The sequence below is a fragment of the Callorhinus ursinus genome, unplaced genomic scaffold (assembly GCF_003265705.2).
Source record: "Callorhinus ursinus isolate GAN/ISIS: 27379988/994484 unplaced genomic scaffold, GSC_fseal_2.0 scaffold12, whole genome shotgun sequence".
Taxonomy (NCBI): Eukaryota; Metazoa; Chordata; class Mammalia; order Carnivora; family Otariidae; genus Callorhinus; species Callorhinus ursinus.
In genome coordinates, this window is record NW_027397074.1 from 78853853 (window position 1) to 78874324 (window position 20472).

The 20472-nt window shown below is 40.8% G+C and overlaps 2 protein-coding genes across 5 annotated transcripts in view; one reads left to right on the forward strand and one right to left on the reverse strand.

Annotated features, from left to right (window-relative positions):
• The window catches only part of LOC112810982 (probable inactive serine protease 58), a 54018-nt gene extending 33552 nt beyond the window's left edge, over positions 1–20466 (forward strand). For all 4 annotated transcript variants that reach the window (XM_073899303.1, XM_073899304.1, XM_073899302.1 and 1 more), the window contains one exon: positions 20239–20466. In XM_073899303.1, coding sequence (XP_073755404.1) covers positions 20239–20406 — 168 coding nt within the window. In that variant the 3' untranslated portion in view covers positions 20407–20466. The remainder of the gene's footprint in view (positions 1–20238) is intronic.
• Positions 11048–20472, reverse strand: part of CLEC5A (C-type lectin domain containing 5A) — a 10935-nt gene continuing 1510 nt past the window's right edge. Inside the window, exons 3-7 of the mRNA XM_073899306.1 lie at positions 20369–20428; positions 18322–18381; positions 17871–18007; positions 14502–14605; positions 11048–13448 (exon numbers count right to left, since the gene is read on the reverse strand). Coding sequence (XP_073755407.1) covers positions 13334–13448; positions 14502–14605; positions 17871–18007; positions 18322–18381; positions 20369–20428 — 476 coding nt within the window. The 3' untranslated portion in view covers positions 11048–13333. The remainder of the gene's footprint in view (positions 13449–14501; positions 14606–17870; positions 18008–18321; positions 18382–20368; positions 20429–20472) is intronic.

The following is a 20472-nucleotide window of genomic DNA, read 5'->3' on the forward strand; positions in this document are numbered from 1 at the left end:
ACGGGCTGGAGGCTGAATTGAAGCTCTGAGCATGGATAGCTCTCATGCCCATAAGCTGAACCTATCCATGCCAAGTTACCACACTACTTTAAAGCTTGTATACAAAGGCACACTTTCAGGCCTTAGTTTGGGTTTTCTGAGTGACAAGGGGAAGATGGTATCATCATGAAATCTGAGTAGTTATAACCTGGGGTCTGAACCTTGACCAATGAGAAATGAGAAGGGGGAGCCAGACTAACTCCCACTGTCCCCGCCCTTCCGTGGGCCGCTCTGAGGTGTGGGCTTGTCCCTCACCTCTCCCCGCAGCCCTGCTTCGTGTCTCTCCTTACCTCACTTCCACGTGCTCCTCGCCCTTTCGGCCCTGGTTTTGTAACTTTCAAATCATGGCAGGTCTTTAATCCTTGCCTCTGCCTCAAAAGGACCATTTTTATTCTAATAAGGCAACCAAAGTTCAGGGATGAGTTTGTTACTGGTCCACGGGCTATCACTGTCCTGATAAGAGTAGCACTACAAAAGCCTTGGAGTCTTGAGTTCTTTTTGCCATCTCTACCCCGTATCTTCTTCCTACAACACTCACTCAGTTCTTCTGGATGTCAGTGGTTGGGAAGATGTCAAAGGGACTTATAATTTATCTATTTATGTATTAAGTAATTTATACTTCATGGCTTTCTTTCTTTAGAGATCGAATTATTTTAAGTTTTTTTTTATTATGTTCAGTTAGCGAGCATATAGTACATCATAAGGTTTTGTTGTGGTGTTCAGCGATTCATTAGTTGCATATGACACCCAGTGCTCATCCCAACACCTGCCCTCCTTAATTCCCATCACCCAGTTACTCCACCCACCCACCCCCACTTCTGTAACCCTCAGTTTGTTTCTCGGAGTCCAGAGTCTCTCATGATTTTTCTCCCTCTCTGATTTCTTCCCATTCAGTTTTCCCTCCCTTCCCCTGTGGTCCTCCGCTCCATTCATTATGTTCCACATATGAGTGAAACTATATGATAATTGTCTTTCTCTGCTTGACTTACCTCACTTAGCATAATCCCCTCCAGTTCTATCCATGTTGATGCAAATGGTGGGTATTCATCCTCTCTGATGGCTGAGTAATATTCCATTGTATATATGTACCCACCTCTTCTTTATTCATTCATCTGTTGAAGGGCATCTCAGCTCCTTCCACGGTTTGGCTACTGTGGACGTTGCTGCTATAAACATTGGGGTGCATGTGCCCCTTATTTTTACTACATCTGTATCTTTGGGGTAAATACCTAGTAGTGCAATTGCTAGGTCATAGTGTAGCTCTATTTTTAATGTCGTGAGGAAACTCCATACTGTTTTTCAGAGTGGCTGCACCAGTTCACATTCCCACCAACAGTGTAAGAGGGTTCCCGTTTTCTCCACATCCTCGCCAACACTTGTTGTTTCCTGCCTTGTTAATTTTTGCCGTTCTAACTGGTGTGAGGTGGTACCTCATTGTGGTTTGATCACTGAACACTACATCAAAAGCTTATGATGTACTATATGTTGACTTAGTGAACATAAAAAAAAAAAGAAAATAAAAAGAAAAAAATAATTAACTGTGTGTTGGGGTAAATTATTTAAACCCTCTAAACCTCAGTTTTGTCATTCCAAAAAGGGGGATAATAATAATTAGTGACTAAGGGCTCAGACTATGGAGTTAGGCTGCTGACATTTGCATCCTGGCTTTATTACTTACAACTTATGAGAGTCTTGGTTATGTTATATAACCTCTATCTCACTTTCCTTATATATTAAAATAGAGATGATGCTACTAGTACCACATAGACGAGTTGTGGATTATATATTACATGTTATGTATCTAGTTCTTAAAAGATGGCATAGTACATAATAAGATCTCCACAAATGTTAGCTACTATTTTAGGAATAGGATTGTTGAGTGGTTCAATGAGATAACCAATGTAAAGCATCTGACACATGATAGGTATGCAATAAATAGAAACCATTACTCGATATTAGATCCCTGAAAAGCACGTCACCTCTTTTTTTGCTACCCCAAATTATAATAATTTTGCCTTGGAAATCAGTTTCTATCTTAACTGTATTTTATTTACAAAACTTTTGATGTAACTTAATTTTATTGAGGTATAATTAACATACAGTGTTACATTAGCTTCAGGTATACAACATATTGATTCAACAATTCCATACATTACTCAGTGCTCATCATGATAAGTGTAGTCACCAACTATTACTGTATGATGTTATTACAGTATTATTCACTGCATTTCCTATGGTGTACTTTTTATCTCCATGACTTTTTGTTTTATAATTGTAAGTTTGTGCCTCTTAATCCCCTTGACCTTTATCTGTTTCACCCCTCCCCTGCCCACCTTCCCTCCGGCAACCACCAGTTTGGTTTCGCACATCACCTCTTTTTGAAGGTCACAACACATGTATACATGTATCAAAGAACATTTGGACTCTCAATTGGTAAATTTTTTTTAAAATTTTATTTTATTATGTTAGTCACCATATACTACATCATTAGTTTGTGATGTAGTGATCCACAATTCATTGTTTTCGTATAACACCCAGTGCTCCATGCAGTACGTGCCCTCCTTAATACCCATCACCAGGCTAACCCATCCCCCCACCCCCTCCCCTCTAAAACCCTCAGTCTGTTTCTCAGAGTCCATAGTCTCTCATGGTTCATCTCCCTCTCCGATTCCCCCCCTTCAGTTTTCCCTTCCTTCCCCTAATGTCCTCCATGCTATTCCATATGTTCCACAAATAAGTGAAACCATATGATAATTGACTTTCTCTGCTTGACTTATTTCACTTAGCATCATCTCCTCCAGTCCCATCCATGTTGATGTAAAAGTTGGGTATTCATCCTTTCTGATGGCTGAGTAATATTCCATTGTATCTATGGACCACATCTTCTTTATCCATTCATCTGTTGAAGGGCATCTCGGTTCTTTCCACAGTTTGGCTATTGCAGACATTGCTGTTATGAACATTGGGGTGCATATAGCCCTTCTTTTGACTACATCTGTGTTTTTCGGTAAATACCCAGGAGTGCAATTGTGGGTCATAGGGTAGCTCTATTTTTAATTTTTTGAGGCATCTCCACACTGTTTTCCAAAATGGCTATACCAACTTGCGTTCCCACCAACAGTGTGAGAGGGCTCCCCTTTCTCCACAACCTCTCCAAAATTTGTTGTTTCTTGCCTTGTCAATTTTTGCAATTCTAACTGGTGTAAGGTGGTATCTCAATGTGGTTTTGATTTGAATTTCCCTGACGGCTAATGATGATGAACACTTTTTCATGTGTCTGTTAGCCATTTGTATGTCTTCTTCAGAGAAGTGTCTGTTCATGTCTTCTGCCCATTTTTTGACTGGATTATTTGTTTTTTTGGGTGTTGAGTTTGAGAAGTTCTTTACTGATCTTGGATACCAGCCCTTTATCTGTTAGTGTCATTTGCAAATATCTTCTTCCATTCTGTGGGTTGCCTCTTTGTTTTGTTGACTATTTCCTTTGCTGTGCAGAAGCTTTTTATCTTGATGAAGTCCAAAAAGTTCATTTTTGCTTTTGTTTCACTAGCTTTTGGAGATGTATTTTGAAAGTTCCCGTGGCCGATGTCAGAGAGGTTACTGCCTATGTTCTCCTCTAGGATTTTGATGGATTCCTGTCTCACATTGAGGTCTTTCATCCATTTTGAGTTTATCTTTGTGTATGGTGTTAGAGAATGGTCGAGTTTCATTCTTCTGCATGTGGCTGTCCAATTTTCCCAGCACCATTTATTGAAGAGACTGTCTTTTTTCCATTGCATATTTTTCCTGCTTTGTCGAAGATTATTTGACCACAAAGTTGAGGGTACATATCTGGGCTCTCTATTCTGTTCCATTAGTCTATATGTCTGTTTCTGTGCCAGTACCATGCTGTCTTGGTGATCACAGCTTTGTAATATAGCTTGAAATTGGGCAGTGTGATGCCCCCAGCTTTGTTTTTCTTTTTCAACATTTCCTTGGCGATTTGGGGTCTTTTCTGATTCCATACAAATTTTAGGATTGTTTGTTCCAGCACTTTGAAAAATGTCATTGGAATTTTGATTGGGATGGCGTTGAAGAGAATTTGACGTCTTTGCCCATTTGAATACCTTTTATTTCTTTTTGTTGTCTGATTGCTGTTGCTAGGACTTCTAGTACTATGTTGAACAATAGTGGTGAGAGTGGGCATCCTTGATGTGTTCCTGATCTTAAGGGAAAGGCTCTCAGCTATTCCCCATTGAGGATGATATTCACTGTGGGTTTTTCATAGATGGATTTTATGAACTTGAGGAATGTTCCCTGTTTCCCTAACTCTGAAGTGTTTTAATCAGGAAAGGATGCTGTATTTTGTCAAATGCTTTTTCCTCGTCAACTGAGAGGACCATATGGTTCTCTCTCCTCTTATTAATGTGTTGTCTCACATTGATTTGCAAATGTTGAACCACCCTTGCATCCTGGGGATAAATCCCACTTGGTTGTGGTAGATGATCCTTTTCATGTATTGCTGGATCCTATTAGCTAGGATTTTGTCCAGAATTTTGGAATCCATATTCATCAGGGATATCGGTCTGAAATTCTCCTTTTTGATGGGGTCTTTGCCTGGTTTGGGGATTAAGGTAATGCTGGCCTCATAAAATGAGTCTGGAAGCTTTCCTTCTGTTTCGATTTTTTGAAACAGCTTCAGTACAATAGGTGTTATTTCTTCTTTGAATGTTTGGTAGAATTCCCCAGGGAGTCCATCAGGCCCTGGACTCTTGTTTTTTGGGAGGTTTTTGATCATTGCTTCAATCTCGTTACTGGTTATTGGCCTATTCAGGTTGTCAGTTTCTTCCTGTTTCAGTCTTGGCAGCTTATAGGTTTCCAGGAAGGCCTCCATTTCATCCAAATTGCTCAGTTTATTGGCATATAGTTGTTGATGATAATTTCTAATAATTGTGTCTATTTCCTTGGTGTTAGTCATGATCTCTCCCCTTTCATTCATAATTTTATTAAATTATTAAATTTATCTTTTGGATAAGTTTGGCTGGTGGTTTATTGATCTTATTAATTCTTTCAAAGAACCAGCTTCTAGTTTCATTGATCTGATCTACTGTGATTCTGGTTTCTAATTCATTGATCTCTGCTCTAATCTTAATTATTTCCTCTTCTAATGTGTGGCTTAGGCATCAGTTGTTGCTTTTTCTCTAATTCTTTAAGGTGTAATGTTAGTTGGTGAATTTGGGATTTTTCTTTTTTTTTTAAATTTTTTATTGTTATGTTAATCACCATATATTACATCATTTGTTTTGGTGTAGTGTTCCATGATTCATTGTTTGTTCATAACACCCAGTGCTCCATGCAGAATGTGCCCTCTTTAATACCCATCACCGGGCTAACCCACCCCCCTACCCTCCTCCCCTCTAGAAACCTCAGTTTGTTTTTCAGAGTCCATCATCTCTCCTGGTTCGTCTCCCCCTCTGACTTACTCCCCTTCATTCTTCCTCTCCTGCTATCTTCTTTTTCTTTTTTCTTAAAATATGTTGTGTTATTTGTTTCAGAAGTACAGATCTGTGATTCAACAGTCTTGCACAATTCATAGCGCTCACCGTAGCACATACCCTCCCCAATGTCTATCACCCAGCCACCCCATCCCTCCCACCCCCCACCACTCCAGCAACACTCAGTTTGTTCCTGAGTTTAAGAATTCCTCATATCAGTGAGGTCATATGATACATGTCTTTCTCTGATTGACTTATTTCACTAAGCATAACACCCTCCAGTTCCATCCACGTCGTTGCAAATGGCAAGATCTCCTTCCTTTTGATGGCTGCATAATATTCCATGGTGTATATATACCACCTCTTCTTTATCCATTCATCTGTCTATGGACATCTTGGCTCTTTCCACAGTTTGGCTATTGTGGACATTGCTGCTATAAACATCGGGGTGCACCTACCCCTTTGGATCCCTACATTTGTATCTTTGTGGTAAATACCCAGTAGTGCAATTGCTGGATTGTATGGTAGCTCTGTTTTCAACTGTTTGAGGAACCTCCATACTGTTTTCCAGAGGGGTTGCACCAGCTTGCATTCCCACCAACAGTGTAGGAGGGTTCCCCTTTCTCTGCATCCCCGCCAACATCTGTCATTTCCTGACTTGTTCATTTTAGCCATTCTGACTGGTGTGAGGTGGTATCTCATTGAGGTTTTGATTTGGATTTCCCTGATGCCGAGCGATGTTGAGCACTTTTTCATGTGTCTGTTGGCCATTTGGATGTCTTCTTTGGAAAAATGTCTGTTTGTGTCTTCTGCCCATTTCTTGATTGGATTATTTGTTCTTTGGGTGTTGAGTTTGATAAGTTCTTTATAGATTTTGGATACCAGCCCTTTATCTGATATGTCATTTGCAAATATTTTCTTCCATTCTGTCGGTTGTCTTTTGGTTTTGTCGACTGTTTCTTTGGCTGTGCCAAAGCTTTTTATCTTGATGAAATCCCAAGAGTTCATTTTTGCCCTTGCTTCCCTTGCCTTTGGCGATGTTTCTAGGAAGAAGTTGCTGCGGCTGAGGTCGAAGAGGTTGCTGCCTGTGTTCTCCTTTAGGATTTTGATGGACTCCTGTCTCACGTTTAGGTCTTTCAACCATTTGGAGTCTATTTTTGTGTGTGGTGTAAGGAAATGGTCCAGTTTCATTCTTCTGCATGTGGCTGTCCAATTTTCCCAACACCATTTGTTGAAGAGACTGTCTTTATTCCATTGGACATTCTTTCGTGCTTTGTCAAAGATGAGTTGACCATAGAGTTGAGGGTCCATTTCTGGGCTCTCGATTCTGTTCCATTGATCTATGTGTCTGTTTTTGTGCCAGTACCATACTGTCTTGATGATGACAGCTTTGTAATAGAGCTGGAAGTCCGGAATTATGATGCCGCCAGCTTTGCTTTTCTTTTTCAAGATTCCTCTGGCTATTCAGGGTCTCTTCTGGTTCCATACAAATTTTAGGATTATTTGTTCCATTTCTTTGAAAAAAGTGGATGGTATTTTGATGGGGATTGCATTGAATGTGTCGATTGCTCTAGGTAGCATTGACATCTTTACAATGTTTGTTTTTCCAGTCCATGAGCATGGAACATTTTTCCATTTTGTTGTGTCTTCTTCAGTTTCTTTCATGAGTATTTTATAGTTTTCTGAGTACAGATCCTTTGCCTCTTTGGTTAAATTTATTCCTAGTAACTTATGGTTTTGGGTGCTATTTTAAATGGGATCGACTCCTTGATTTGTCTCTCTTCTGTCTTGTTGTTGGTGTATAGGAATGCCACTGATTTCTGTGCATTGATTTTATAGCCTGCTACTTCACTGAATTCCTATATGAGTTCTAGCAGTTTTGGGGTGGAGTCTTTTGGGTTTTCCACATACAGTATCATATCATCTGCAAAGAGTGAGAGTTTGACTTCCTCTTTGCCGATTTGGATGCCTTTGATTACTTTTTGTTGTCTGATTGCTGTGGCTAGGACTTCTAATACTATGTTGAATAGCAGTGGTGAGAGTGGACATCCCTGCCGCGTTCCTGACCTTAGGGGGAAAGCTCTCAGCTTTTCCCCATTGAGAGTGATATTCGCTGTAGGTTTTTCATAGATGGCTTTTATGATATTGGGGTATGTACCCTCTATCCCTATACTCTGAAGAGTTTTGATCAAGAAAGGATGCTGTACTTTGTCAAATGCTTTTTCTGCATCTATTGAGAGGATCATATGATTCTTGTTCTTTCTTTTGTTAATGTATTGTATCACGTTGATTGATTTGCGGATGTTGAACCAGCCTTGCAGCCCAGGGATAAATCCCACTTGGTCGTGGTGAATAATCCTTTTAATGTACTGTTGGATCCTATTGGGTAGTATTTCGGTGAGAATTTTTGCATCCATGTTCATCAAGGATATTGGTCTGTGTTTCTCCTTTTTGATGGGGTCTTTGTCTGGTTTGGGGATCAAGGTAATGCTGGCCTCATAAAATGAGTTTGGAAGTTTGCCTTCCATTTCTATTTTTTGGAACAGTTTCAGGAGAATAGGTATTAATTCTTCTTTCAATGTCTGATAGAATTCCCCTGGGAAGCCATCTGGCCCTGGGCTTTTGTTTGTTGGGAGATTTTTGATGACTGCTTCAATTTCCTTAGTGGTTATAGGTCTGTTCAGGTGTTCTATTTCTTCCTGGTTCAATTTTGGTAGTTGATACATCTCTAGGAATGCACCCATTTCTTCCAGGTTATCTAATTTGCTGGCATAGAGTTGCTCATAATATGTTCTAATAATTGTTTGTATTTCTTTGGTGTTGGTTGTGATCTCTCCTCTTTCATTCATGATTTTGTTGATTTGGGTCATTTCTCTTTTCTTTTTGATCAGTCTGGCCAGGGGTTTATCAATCTTGTTAATTCTTTCAAAGAACCAGCTCCTAGTTTCGTTGATCTGTTCTACTGTTCTTTTGGTTTCTATTTCATTGATTTCTGCTCTGATCTTTATGATTTCTCTTCTCCTGCTGGGTTTAGGCTTGATTTGCTGTTCTTTCTCCAGCTCCTTTAGGTGTAGGGTCAGGTTGTGTATTTGAGACCTTTCTTGTTTCTTGAGAAAGGCTTGTATTGCTATATACTTTCCTCTCAGGACCGCCTTTGCTGTATCCCAAAGATTTTGAACAGTTGTGTTTTCATTTTCATTGGTTCCCATGAATTTTTTTAATTCTTCTTTAATTTCCTGGTTGACCCATTCATTCTTTAGTAGGATGCTCTTTAGCCTCCATGTATTTGAGTTCTTTCCGACTTTCCTCTTGTGACTGAGTTCTAGTTTCAAAGCACTGTGGTCTGAAAATATGCAGGGAATGATCCCAATCTTTTGGTACCGGTTGAGACCTGGTTTGTGATCTAGGATGTGATCAATTCTGGAGAATGTTCCGTGGGCACTAGAGAAGAATGTGTATTCCGTTGCTTTGGGATGGAATGTTCTGAATATGTCTGTGAAGTCCATTTGGTCCAGTGTGTCATTTAAAGTCTTTATTTCCTTGTTGATCTTTTGCTTAGATGATCTGTCCATTTCAGTCAGGGGGGTGTTAAAGTCCCCCACTATTATTGTATTGTTGTCAGTGTGTTTCTTTGCTTTTGTTATTAATTGCCTTATATAATTGGCTGCTCCCATTTTGGGGCCTAGATATTTACAATTGTTAGATCTCCTTGTTGGATAGACCCTTTAAGTAGGATATAGTGTCCTTCCTCATCTCTTATTACAGCCTTTGTTTTAAAATCTAATTTGTCTGATATAAGGATTGCCAGCCCAGCTTTCTTTTGGTGTCCATTAGCATGGTAAATGGTTTTCCACCCCCTCACTTTCAATGTGGGGGTGTCTTTGGGTCTAAAATGAGTCTCTTGCAGACAGCATATTGATGGGTCTTGTTTTTTAATCCAATCTAATAGCCTGTGTCTTTTGATTGGGGCATTGAGCCCATTTACATTCAGGGTAACTATTGAAAGGTATGAATTTAGTGCCATTGTATTGCCTGTAAGGTGACTGTGACTGTATATTGTCTGTGTTCCTTTCTGGTCTATGCTGCTTTTAGGCTCTCTCTTTGCTTAGAGGACCCCTCTCAATATTTCTTGGAGGGCTGGTTTCGTGTTTGCAAATTCCTTTAGTTTTTGTTTGTCCTGGAAGCTTTTTATCTCTCCTTCTATTTTCAATGATAGCCTAGCTGGATATAGTATTCTTGGCTGCCTATTTTTCTCGTTTAGTGCTCTGAAGATATCTTGCCAGTCCTTTCTGGCCCGCCAGGTCTCTGTGGATAGGTCTGTTGCCAATCTAATGTTTCTACCATTGTAGGTTACATATCTCTTCTCCCGAGCTGCTTTCAGGATTTTCTCTTTGTCTCTGAGACTCGTAAGTTTTACTATTAGATGTTGGGGTGTTGACCTATTATTATTGATTTTGAGAGGGGTTCTCTATGCGTCCTGGATTTTGATGCCTGTTTCCTTCCTCACATTAGGGAAGTTCTCTGCTATTACTTGCTCCAGTATACCTTCTCCCCCCACCCCTTTCTTCTTCTTCTGGGATCCCAATTATTCTAATGTTGTTTCATCTGATCGTATCGCTTATCTCTCGAATTCTGCCCTCGTGATCCTGCAGTTGTTTCTCTCTCTTTTTTTCAGCCTCTTTATTTTCCATCATTTGGTCTTCTATATCGCTGATTCTCTCTTCTGCCTCATTTATCCTAGCAGTTAGTGCCACCATTTTTTATTGCACCTCATTAATAGCCTTTTTGATTTCTACTTGGTTAGATTTTAGTTCTTTTATTTCTCCAGAAAGGGTTTCTCTAAGAACTTCCACGCTTTTTTCAAGCCCATCTTTAAAGTCATGATTCTGAACTCTAGGTCCGACATCGTACTAATGTCCGTATTGAGTGCGTCCCTGGCTGACTGTACTACCTCTTGTTCTTTTTGCTGAGGTGATTTTTTTCGTCTTGTCATTTTGTCCAGAGGAGGAGAATAGATGAATGAGAGAACAAAATGCTAACAGGTTAACAACGTCCCCAGCAGATATACTGTATACAAATCAGGAAAGACCTGAAACCAGGGGAAAGGAAAGGTAAAGAAAGAAAAAAGAAAGAGAAAAAAAAAAGAAAAAAAAGATAAAAACAAAAACAGGACAATACAAAAAAAGCAGAATATGATCAAATATGATCAGGCTAGTGCATAGATCAGTGCTACACACTGGATTTTGGGCGTATTTTGGTCTGTTAGAAAAAAGTGCCTCCTAAAATTTTAAAGGAAGAAAGACATATATGTACAAAATAAGGGTTGGTACAATGAAGGGATGGAAGATGACTGTAAAGATGAAAATTATAAAAGATTTTATAAAAGGAATTGATAAGATAAGAAGTTGTTTGAAAAAAGAAAGAAGAAGATTTAAAAAAAAAAAAGAAAAAAGGGAGAGAATGTGATCAGGCAGGAGACTAGAACAAAGCTGTACACATAGTGGGCATTTTATTTAATATATACAAGAATTCTGTGAGAGGGTTATTACTGCCTCGTTGTATAAGTTTTATAATAAAGAAATTAAGGGGCAGAAAGAGTAAGAAATCTATACAGATTCACATATTGGAAGCAAAGTCAAAAACTCTAATCCAGTGGTTTACTAAATTTCCATTGCTTTAAAAAAAACCAAAAACACCTCATACTACTGCAGTCAATAAGGTCACATTTATCTACCTTCTTAAGGAACCAGCAACCCCTGCACCCTCCAGTAAAGAATTTAAAACCAAAGGGACCATATTCCCTATATGCTCCCTACTCCCACCCCAGCCCACTGGGCCTCTTTTTAGAACTTTCACAGAAGTATGTCCTCATCCTGGGGGAAATTACTAGATGTCTACATTTCCTGACTATAGAAGTCTGAAATGTATTCTGTCATAAAACAGGATGTGTGGCAACCATAATCTTCCCTTCTCAAAACAGAAGGGTTGTGGTTTTCTTTCTGTTGTCTGGATTCTGGGACTTACCTTTGGTGTAGAATTCTGTTTCTTTCTTTATCTACCATAGACTCAGCCTCTCCCCCAACACCTGCCTCAACTGTAGCCTTTATTCCTTGCTACTACCACATCCAGTGCACCCCAAACACAAATTATTTCTGGTAACTTCCTTCAAGCAACTTCTAACACTTAATGTATTATCTCATTTTTTAAAAATTATATTTTTATATATAAATAAATTTTATACAATGGCCATGCTAATTGTATAAAAATTATGAAGCCTAGGAATATAGGAACAGAGCTTAGTACTGTAATAGACAATACAACAATAATTTTCTTTGTCATACATCTGATGATATACACAGTCATTGTGGTATGCTGTTTTTAGACACAAATGGTGAGAAGTTTACTTAGAGGACTATAATTTCCATTAGTTTAATACAGTCCTTCATTATGGCTTAATTCTTGTTACTCCAAACACAGAGGTGTCTCTTTTTTCCTTTCCATTTACTGAGGAGGGTATGTGGTTGATATTTTGTTGCAAGTGCTGAGAATAGCCAGGATGCCCCAAGACTTTTCTTGCCTTTCTTCCAGTATGGCCAAATGAACTCTGTTTCCTTCTGCATATGATTTCCATTTGTCTCTGGTGTTCCCTCCCTACTATATGCCTACTTCTTGCCTATACCCTATGTTTCCTTGAGTCGTCCTCCTCTTTTTTACTCCTTGGTCAACTGGACCAGTTCTAAGTTGGTGTGATGCCAACAGTATAAGGCTGTGACATCTTTTGGTCACAAGGCTGTACGTGGTAGCAGGGTCTCTCTAAACTGCAGGCAGGAATATCTTGTGACCACTGGAGCCCGGGAGACTATTATTAATTCTTAAAATACACTCAAAAAGCATGGTCAGGTAATAAAATCTACTAAAATGGAGATTCAGGTCAAAACCAGGAAAATTTAAGCCTGAGTGTCTTTTCAGGGCTTTGTTGAAAAACATTGATCAGTTTGCTTGGTCATCTTGGCTGTCTGGTTTTCAAAGGGATTCCTGGGAGATTCCTGACCTGGCCAGACCCCTGTCCATTCCTGTGAACAATGTTTTCTCTGCTCCAACCTTGGCTCCAGGAACCCTTCCCTAGGCCTGGCTTCAATTCAGACTGAGGAGGGCCTCTGCTATCCCACCTGAGGTAGGGATGGGGGAGCATGTGAACGAGGGTCCCTTGGGAATAGAGGTGCGGTCAGGAAGCTGAGTTTATCTCTCTTCTGCCCCTGCTACTCTCTAAATATTGTTTTTACCTGCTCAGTCTGCAGTTTCTCCTCAGTAGTAGGGGCATGTGCTTTGAGGATAAAACAGAACCTGGCAACAGCCTAAACCCTGTTGATCAGTCAAAAATGCTCAGTTCTGTGGAAACAGACTTTGTCACTATATCAACTGAGTTGTCTCCATAAAATGACCCTGTCTCCTGGACATGGCTAGCACCCAGTCCCCTAAAGCAGAAGATCATTTCCCTACATAGGCAAGGACCTCTCATCATAGATAGATGGGTCATTGACTAGATGCCTGGTGCAGATCTAAGTGTCATGGGTGTGACACAGGAAGTGGAGCCTCGGGGGAGCTGCTGGCCCAGAATGGGGAGTTTGCCTCTGTTGTGTGTATGCGAGTATATTTGCGGAGGGGCCGTGGAGCAATTTGTTAGGGAGCTCTGTCAGTGACCTGTGAAAGACTGATACACTAATTTGATATTCTATATTTCCTGGACCAATCCCAATTATATATTGTTTGCTTTCTCCAAAAGCCTATTTGTCATTCTTGTCAGAGGCCACAGAGAACTGCAATCATTTGGCTGCCTTCTCACAGATCCAGCGGAAGTTGATGTCACACGGCGCAGCATCGTATGTCTTTGTTAGGCCTATCGTCACACAGTTGAAATTCTGATGTTGATTGGTAACACTAAATGGGAGAGAAAGTGTGGTGAAAGCCAATTGTTTCAGCCCTGGCTTTACTGAGTCCAGCCCCTCCCTCCTTCATCCCCAAATCCAGCTCCACACCCGCTCTTTCCAGACTCAGGGTCTTGGATTAACTCACTCTTGTGCTTGGTTAGAAACATCTCATCTGCCGTTTCCTCTCAGAAATATTGTTTTCATACTGCATAGGCTATGTTCACAGCAGGAGGAAAGAGAGGAGGAGGAGAGAGGTTGCTCTTCCTTTCATAGGCACCAGCTGGCTTTAGGAGAAAGTGTGTTGGCCTTCTCCCACCTCTTTTTCTGTCATTCAGTCTGACTGGAAGGAGTCTGGTTTCATGGAAACGTCATGAGTTTTGGAGTCAAGGGGATGTGGGATGAAATTGTGGCTCTACAGTTTCCCAGCTTGACGATATTCAGTACATTTTTAAACCTCCCAGCTTCAATTCAACTGTTCAATGAGGATGAATAAAAGCTTTTTCTACATCTTTGTGAATACTGTAGGAAATGACATGAGTAAGTACTTAGCAAGTGCCTAACATTTAGTAGACATTGAGCGAATCTTAATTTCCTTATTTCTGTGAGAAGCCCAGTTATAGGCTAGGGAACTCTCTGTCTGACTCAGCGTCTTCATATGTACACCTGGAATGTCATGTTCTCCACCAGTACTTTACATAAAGAAGCCCCATCTGGGGAATTTATAAGAACTTAGTAATAAAGTATGGTCTGTGGGTTAAAAGAGACTTATGAGATATATCAAACAAATAGTATGTATATGGGTTTGTTTGGATCTTGATTTCATCAAAATAACTCACTGTATGACTACTCTTCTCTCTACTTACAAATGTTTGATATCTTTCTTAATAAAAGTTTACCAAAAAATGTGTCTCTGGAAATAGATGAGTTGGAAGAAAGGAGAGGAATAAAACAAAAAAACCCAAGTCTCATCCTTTGTGATATTCCAGGACAAACCCACTGAATCTCAGGTCAGGTTTCTTTAGGTGAACTAAGATCCTTAGAAAAATGTGAGATATTCACATACTTGCCATTGAATATGGAGTTGTCAATCCAATGCCAACTGTTCTTTGCTTGCTGGTATAAGCCAATAAAATACTTCTCAGCACCAGTTTTGTCCTGGAGAAATTTCTAGAAGTTAAAAAAAATAGTTCAACAAAAAGTTTTTTTGCTGCTGTCTCCCTTTGCCAACCCTGATTATATCTGATTCTGGGAACATGGAAGACTGATAAAGGACTCTGAGGCTGGCTTATAGCTGGCATTCACCATAACCCCTAGAGTAGTTTTCAGTAGGTACAGCATCAGGATCACCTGGAAGTCTTGCTAAAACACAGCTTACTGGGCTTCTGGTTCAGTAGGTCTGGTGTAGGGGACCAAGAATTTACATTCCCAACAAATTCCCAGTGTGATGCTGATGCTGCTCTTCAGGGATCACATTTTGAAAATGAAGAGGAAGGGTACTATATGATCTAAAAGAGGGCACTTTTGAATACTTCTTTTTTATTTGGAATACCTCTCTGTATAGGATTATTTCATTGCCAGAAATTTTACATTCCAAATGAGGTTGGATCAAGTGAATCTCTTGACTACTTTTCAAGGCAATACAGTTAGGGAGATTTAAAAGTGTGTTGAGAAATAATCAGTGGTTTTTGAGTATTTGCTAAATTGGCACCAATCCGTGATATAATAGTTTCTTTATTAAACTAATGAATCACAGATCACTCCAGCTTGAAGTCTGGGAGTCCCGGGGCTCTTTCCTGTACTCTTCACATATCTCCTGTGATGAGTGGATATCCAAATTCACTTGTATATTCCCTCCGTCCCCAGGGCTATTGCCTTTATTCCTCCTTTTCCTATATTCTCCTTCCCTGAAATATCTCATTTCATTATCCTTTAATATTAGTTACTGTACTTACTCATTTAACAAAGATTTCTTGAGTGTCCAGTGAGCCATTGAACAAGACTGGACATATGGAAACAAATTGGTTTCTCCTTAAAGAAATTATGATCTAAAACAAAGGTTGGCAAAGTACGGCCAGTAGTTTAGCCTGTTTTTGTAAATAAGGTTTTAATGGAACACATCCAGGCCCATTTTTACGTGTCATCTATGTCTGCTTTTGAGCCACAAGGGCAGCATTAAGTAGTTATGATGGAGATCTTATGACCTGACATACATAAAATATTTACTCTATGACCATTTAAGAAAAATTTGCTGACCCATGGTTTAAAATAAGGGTTCTTAACCCTTACCTCTCTTACACTAAGTCATGGTTGGTTACCAAGGGGATCTCTGAAGCTGTTAGAACTTTATTCAAACTATCATGCTAATGCAGTGTTTCTGGGATTCTATAGATTTCTGGATATTTCTATAGATTTGGTCACCATTTAAAAATGTCAACGATCCCAACATGGTGAAGATTCACTGGTCTAATACGAGAAGATAGAGGAGTTAACCAGCATGGTGGCAAGGTGTCCTAGGTGTAGTGCTGGTGAACATGTTCTAGATATAGCACAGGCAGAAAGGAGGAAGTGATCAATTCTACATGGATTTGGGGTTTTCTAGAAAGACTGCAGATGAAGTGATCCTGGAGATGGATTCTGAGAGATAGGGGAGGGCGTGGGTCAGGATGGACTTCCTGGAGGAGGGAGCATTGGATCATAGACAGACTGCAGAGCAGCCTGGAGCATTTGAGGAACTCTAAGATGCTTAGTGTGGTTGGGCAGAGGTAGAAGGGAGGTGGGTGGAGAGATAAGACTGGCAAGGAGGCAGATGCTAGGCTGTACAAGGCCTTATATGTCAGGCCTGGGAAACCGGACTTTAACCCAGTTTAATTTGTAAAATGGCACAGACAGTTTAGAGGCTTAGAGATGTTATCGTGTGGGTTCTATGGAGTATAGGTAAGAAGGGACAAAATCAGGAGCAAGGAGAGGAGTTAGAAGAATTCTAAAGAAATCCAGGTGAGATATGAACAATTTACTGTGGAGAGAGAGAGGAAAAGACTTGGTTAGCAGCTAATTTAGGGGAGAAGAGAAGAGGTGAAGTCTCAGAAAATCATCAGCATTCAATCTTGGGTACCATGCCTGTTTGCCAATACTTGGAACACAGAAGGAGGAACGGGGTGAGGTAAAATATAATTTGGCTCAGTTTTGAAAATGGTGAGTTTGTGATGCTTTTTGAAACATCAGAGTGGATTTTGATATACCGTTTGTTCCAGAGATGGCTAGCTGGGGATACAGACTTGAAATCACTAGCAAATCCTTGGTGTGATGAGATTTTTCTGGAGAATGCTACGTATGACACTTGAGATGCGCCAGAACTTGAGGGTTGAGTAGAGGGAGAGGATGTCAGCTTCCTCTACTCAACCCTTTATTCCTCTCTTCTCTTCTTTTCCACTCCCCTGTCCCCCACCCCATATTACTCCTGGCTTTCTACTATAAGGCATTTTCCCTTCCCATCTGTATACTTAGCCTCAGAGGCAGCATCCTGACCCCTACTCTTTGTTGGACACCTGTTACCAAGACTCAGAGAGGGCCCTCTTATGAATTCTCCTCAACCACAGGAGGACTTTATAGAGGAAGTGTGAAAGATGGAGGGCAGAGAAGCAGGTGTGCAGTATCTCCCACATGCCTAGCACTCAGAAGATGCTTAGGATTTGAAGGAGAGGCAACTATAAACTAAAATAACTTATGATCTAAAATTGATTAGAATGTGGGTTTTAGAGTTGGTGAGATCTCAATTCAATTCTGTCCTGTCACTTAGGAGGTGTATGACCTAGGTCAAATTATTTTTCTGTGTCCTAGCTTCCTCATATGTAAAGTATGGATAATAATAATACCTCCTTGGAATCCTTAGGAGGATAAAAAGAGATAGTAAAATAAAGGTTTTTGCATTGTGTTAGCCATCTTTATTATCATAATTATACACTGCAATCCCAATTCTATGACCTGATTCTTTGTTTTTCATATGGCTAATTTTGTTAATTTGCATCTTCCTTATTTATGAGGCCAACTTGGATGATACATTAGCTCTAATTCACAAATATGAAGTATTCTATAGTTTTTAAACAACTTTTAAGCACATTTGGTCATTCCCTGCACTTTAAATATCCTGGCCTGTCCCCAGGATACCAGTGCACTGCTAAGCCTCATGGAAGAGACTATAGAGTGTGGATTTCCCTAGCTCAAGTGATCTGAGGCATACACCCCACTACTGAGAAGAGTCTCCCACCACCAGATGCAGAGCAAGGAGCTTGGGCTCTCAGCCAGCCACCTCTCTATTTCTCACCTCCACCTTGCCCTTGCTCCATCAATCAGATTGCCCCATTGCCCCACCATCTCCTCCTGCTGAGGCTGCTGTAGGGTGGGCCACTTTACTGTACCCCCCTAATGCTCTCACCAGTTTCCCTGGCGTGTCCACAATGGCCAAAGTGGATCCTTCTGTTTTGCAAAAGTCCCTGCTTTTGTTCCAGGACAGTTCAAAAGGGGACAATAAAAAGCATCTTCTTCGATGAAAATACCACCCTCTGGAGCAGACTAAAGAAATCCAAGAAAAGAGAGTATAGGATTAGTGGTTTGGAGTGTGAACCCTGGAACTGAGTCAAAACATAGTGGGGCATGAGTTTCTTTATAGAAGTTATATCAATGCAAATCATCCTCCATCCTGGAAGAAATCCCATGCAGGCTAATCTGAATTTCCCTGTGGACAAAGTGAAGGGGACGAATTAGAAGATCTTTATGGCCCCTTTGAGCAAGAACGTTCCATAAGCAAGGAGGTAATGGGAAAAGTGTCTAAGAATTCATCACATAAGAACCTGGGATAGAGGAGAGATTATTGTCATACATTGTACCTGTTCCGGAGCTCTCTGTGGGAACTAAGCTGACATTACTGCTCCCGATAGTCTGAGGAACTAAAACAAAAAGAAAACCTGAAGGTAACTGCATTATGAGTACAACACAAACATCAGAGCAGCTGTTTGGTCCCTGCAACTATTTGTCTCTGGACAGTGGCGATGAGAAGGCACTCCTGGCCACCATTGGCTAGAAGTTTTCATTTTCTTTCTTTGAATTTTCCATCTAATTACTACCATTTTTAGTCATGCCCCACACCCCATGTCCTATTCCATATATTTTTTGGAGGGGGGAGTAGGTGTGAAATGTTGAGAAATAGACCAGGAGAAAGGAACAGGAACGGGTGAATTTAGTACCAGAAAGGAAACCTCTCATTCCTTTCCATGTATGCCTTTGACGGTGTTGCCCCCTCCGCTTCTGCCCAGGTGCTGTTTGGAGCACTTCCCCTCCTGGCTGTGCACAGCATCTGTGCTCTTCTCCCCATCTCTGGTGCCCCTAGTCCCGTGTGAACACTCTTCTCCCATGGGTGGCTCTTGGCCCCACTCTCATCAGCACGTGCCAGCCCTAAGAAGTGAGGCTAATGGGAACTAGTTTCAGGACCAGGGTCATTGACAGACATGGAGGCAGGTGAATGTTCCAGAGATTTCCTGTGGGCAGAGAAGAGTCCGTTTATGTCTTTAAATATAAATAGGGGAATTGATAGGCCTCTAAGAAGCCTCATTTTTCCTGAGAACACTGGCTGGCCAAGCAGACAGTGCAGTGGCTTGGAGGCTGGTCAGACCTCTCCTCAGCTGCCCAGTTATTTGTCCTATGTGGCTGAAGACCACTTTAGTTTACCCAGACACCATATCAGCTACTTCTAATTATATGAATGAAACATACCAGTTAGCATTCACTTTTTATTTCAGTTCCCAGTTCAAAGGCTCTTTGTATTAAAAAATAACCTGGTTTTCAGGAGAAACCATTTGGGGATTATAACTGCACAGCACTTCATAAATATTTCATGAATACTGCTTCCATACAGCTCACTGTACTAGGAGCCTCAGTTGATACAAAGATGAACAAGCAATTAACTTTCTCCTCAAGATGTATGTAGTAATAAATGTTTTAAGAGGAAGTGAGAGGGAGGTCCTCGGGAAAGTTTTAAGAGGAGGAGGGTTTAATCGGGAGAGCCAAGTCCCATTCATCTCTTTATGCCACTTAGCTTCTCGCATGGGGCCTTGTGCTTTACCGAGGACAGCTGGCTGATAGCTCCTCGTTCTTACTCTTCTTCTGTTGTTGGTCTAGCAGAGTGATTGGCGTACAAAAAGTGCTGGTTACAATCTTTGAGTTTTCCTGTGGGAAGTAGGTTTTTTTTTTTTTTTTCTTTTGTATAACAGTTCCTTTAGGTATACAACATGTCAGAGTTTATAAAGTCCTTTCTCATGACATTACAGTGATTATATACAAATCATTCTCATACTCAGGAGGAAAACGGAGGATCACAAACTTTGATCAGCTTAGTCTGGGTTTCCCATCTATAAAAACAGGGGAATTAATTAGAAGATCTTTTTGGGGGGGCTCCTGGGTGGCTCAGTTGGTTAAGCATCTGTCTTTAGCTCAGATTATGATCCTAAGGTCCTGGGATGGAGCCCCATGGTGGGCTCCCTGCTCAGTGGGGAGTCTGCTTCTCCCTATTTATTTGAGAGAGAGAGAGAGAGAGATAGCAAGAGAGCATGAGCAGGGGGGAGAGGGAGAAGCAGGCTCCCCTCTGAGCAGGGAGCCCGATGTGGGGCTGGATCCCAGGACCCTGGGATCATGACCCGAGCCAAAGGCAGACGCCTAACGACTGAGCCACCCAGGGGCCCCTAATACAGTATTGTTAACTATAGTCACCATGCTGTACATTAAATCCCTATAACTTATTCCTCTTATAGCAATTAGTATATCTTTATGGACCCTCCCTGCAAAAGAATTTCTTAAGAGAGGAGGCCTTGAGGAAGGACTATAAGAAGTCAGCACACAAGAACCTGGAGGCTGGGAGGAGATCATGGTCGTGCACATTACCTGTTTCACAGCTCTCTCTGGGAAGGAAGTTGACTTGACTTTCTCCAAAAATCTGTGGGACTGCAAAGAAAATCAGCTATTGGCCCAGCCCCAAAAGTGGCTGC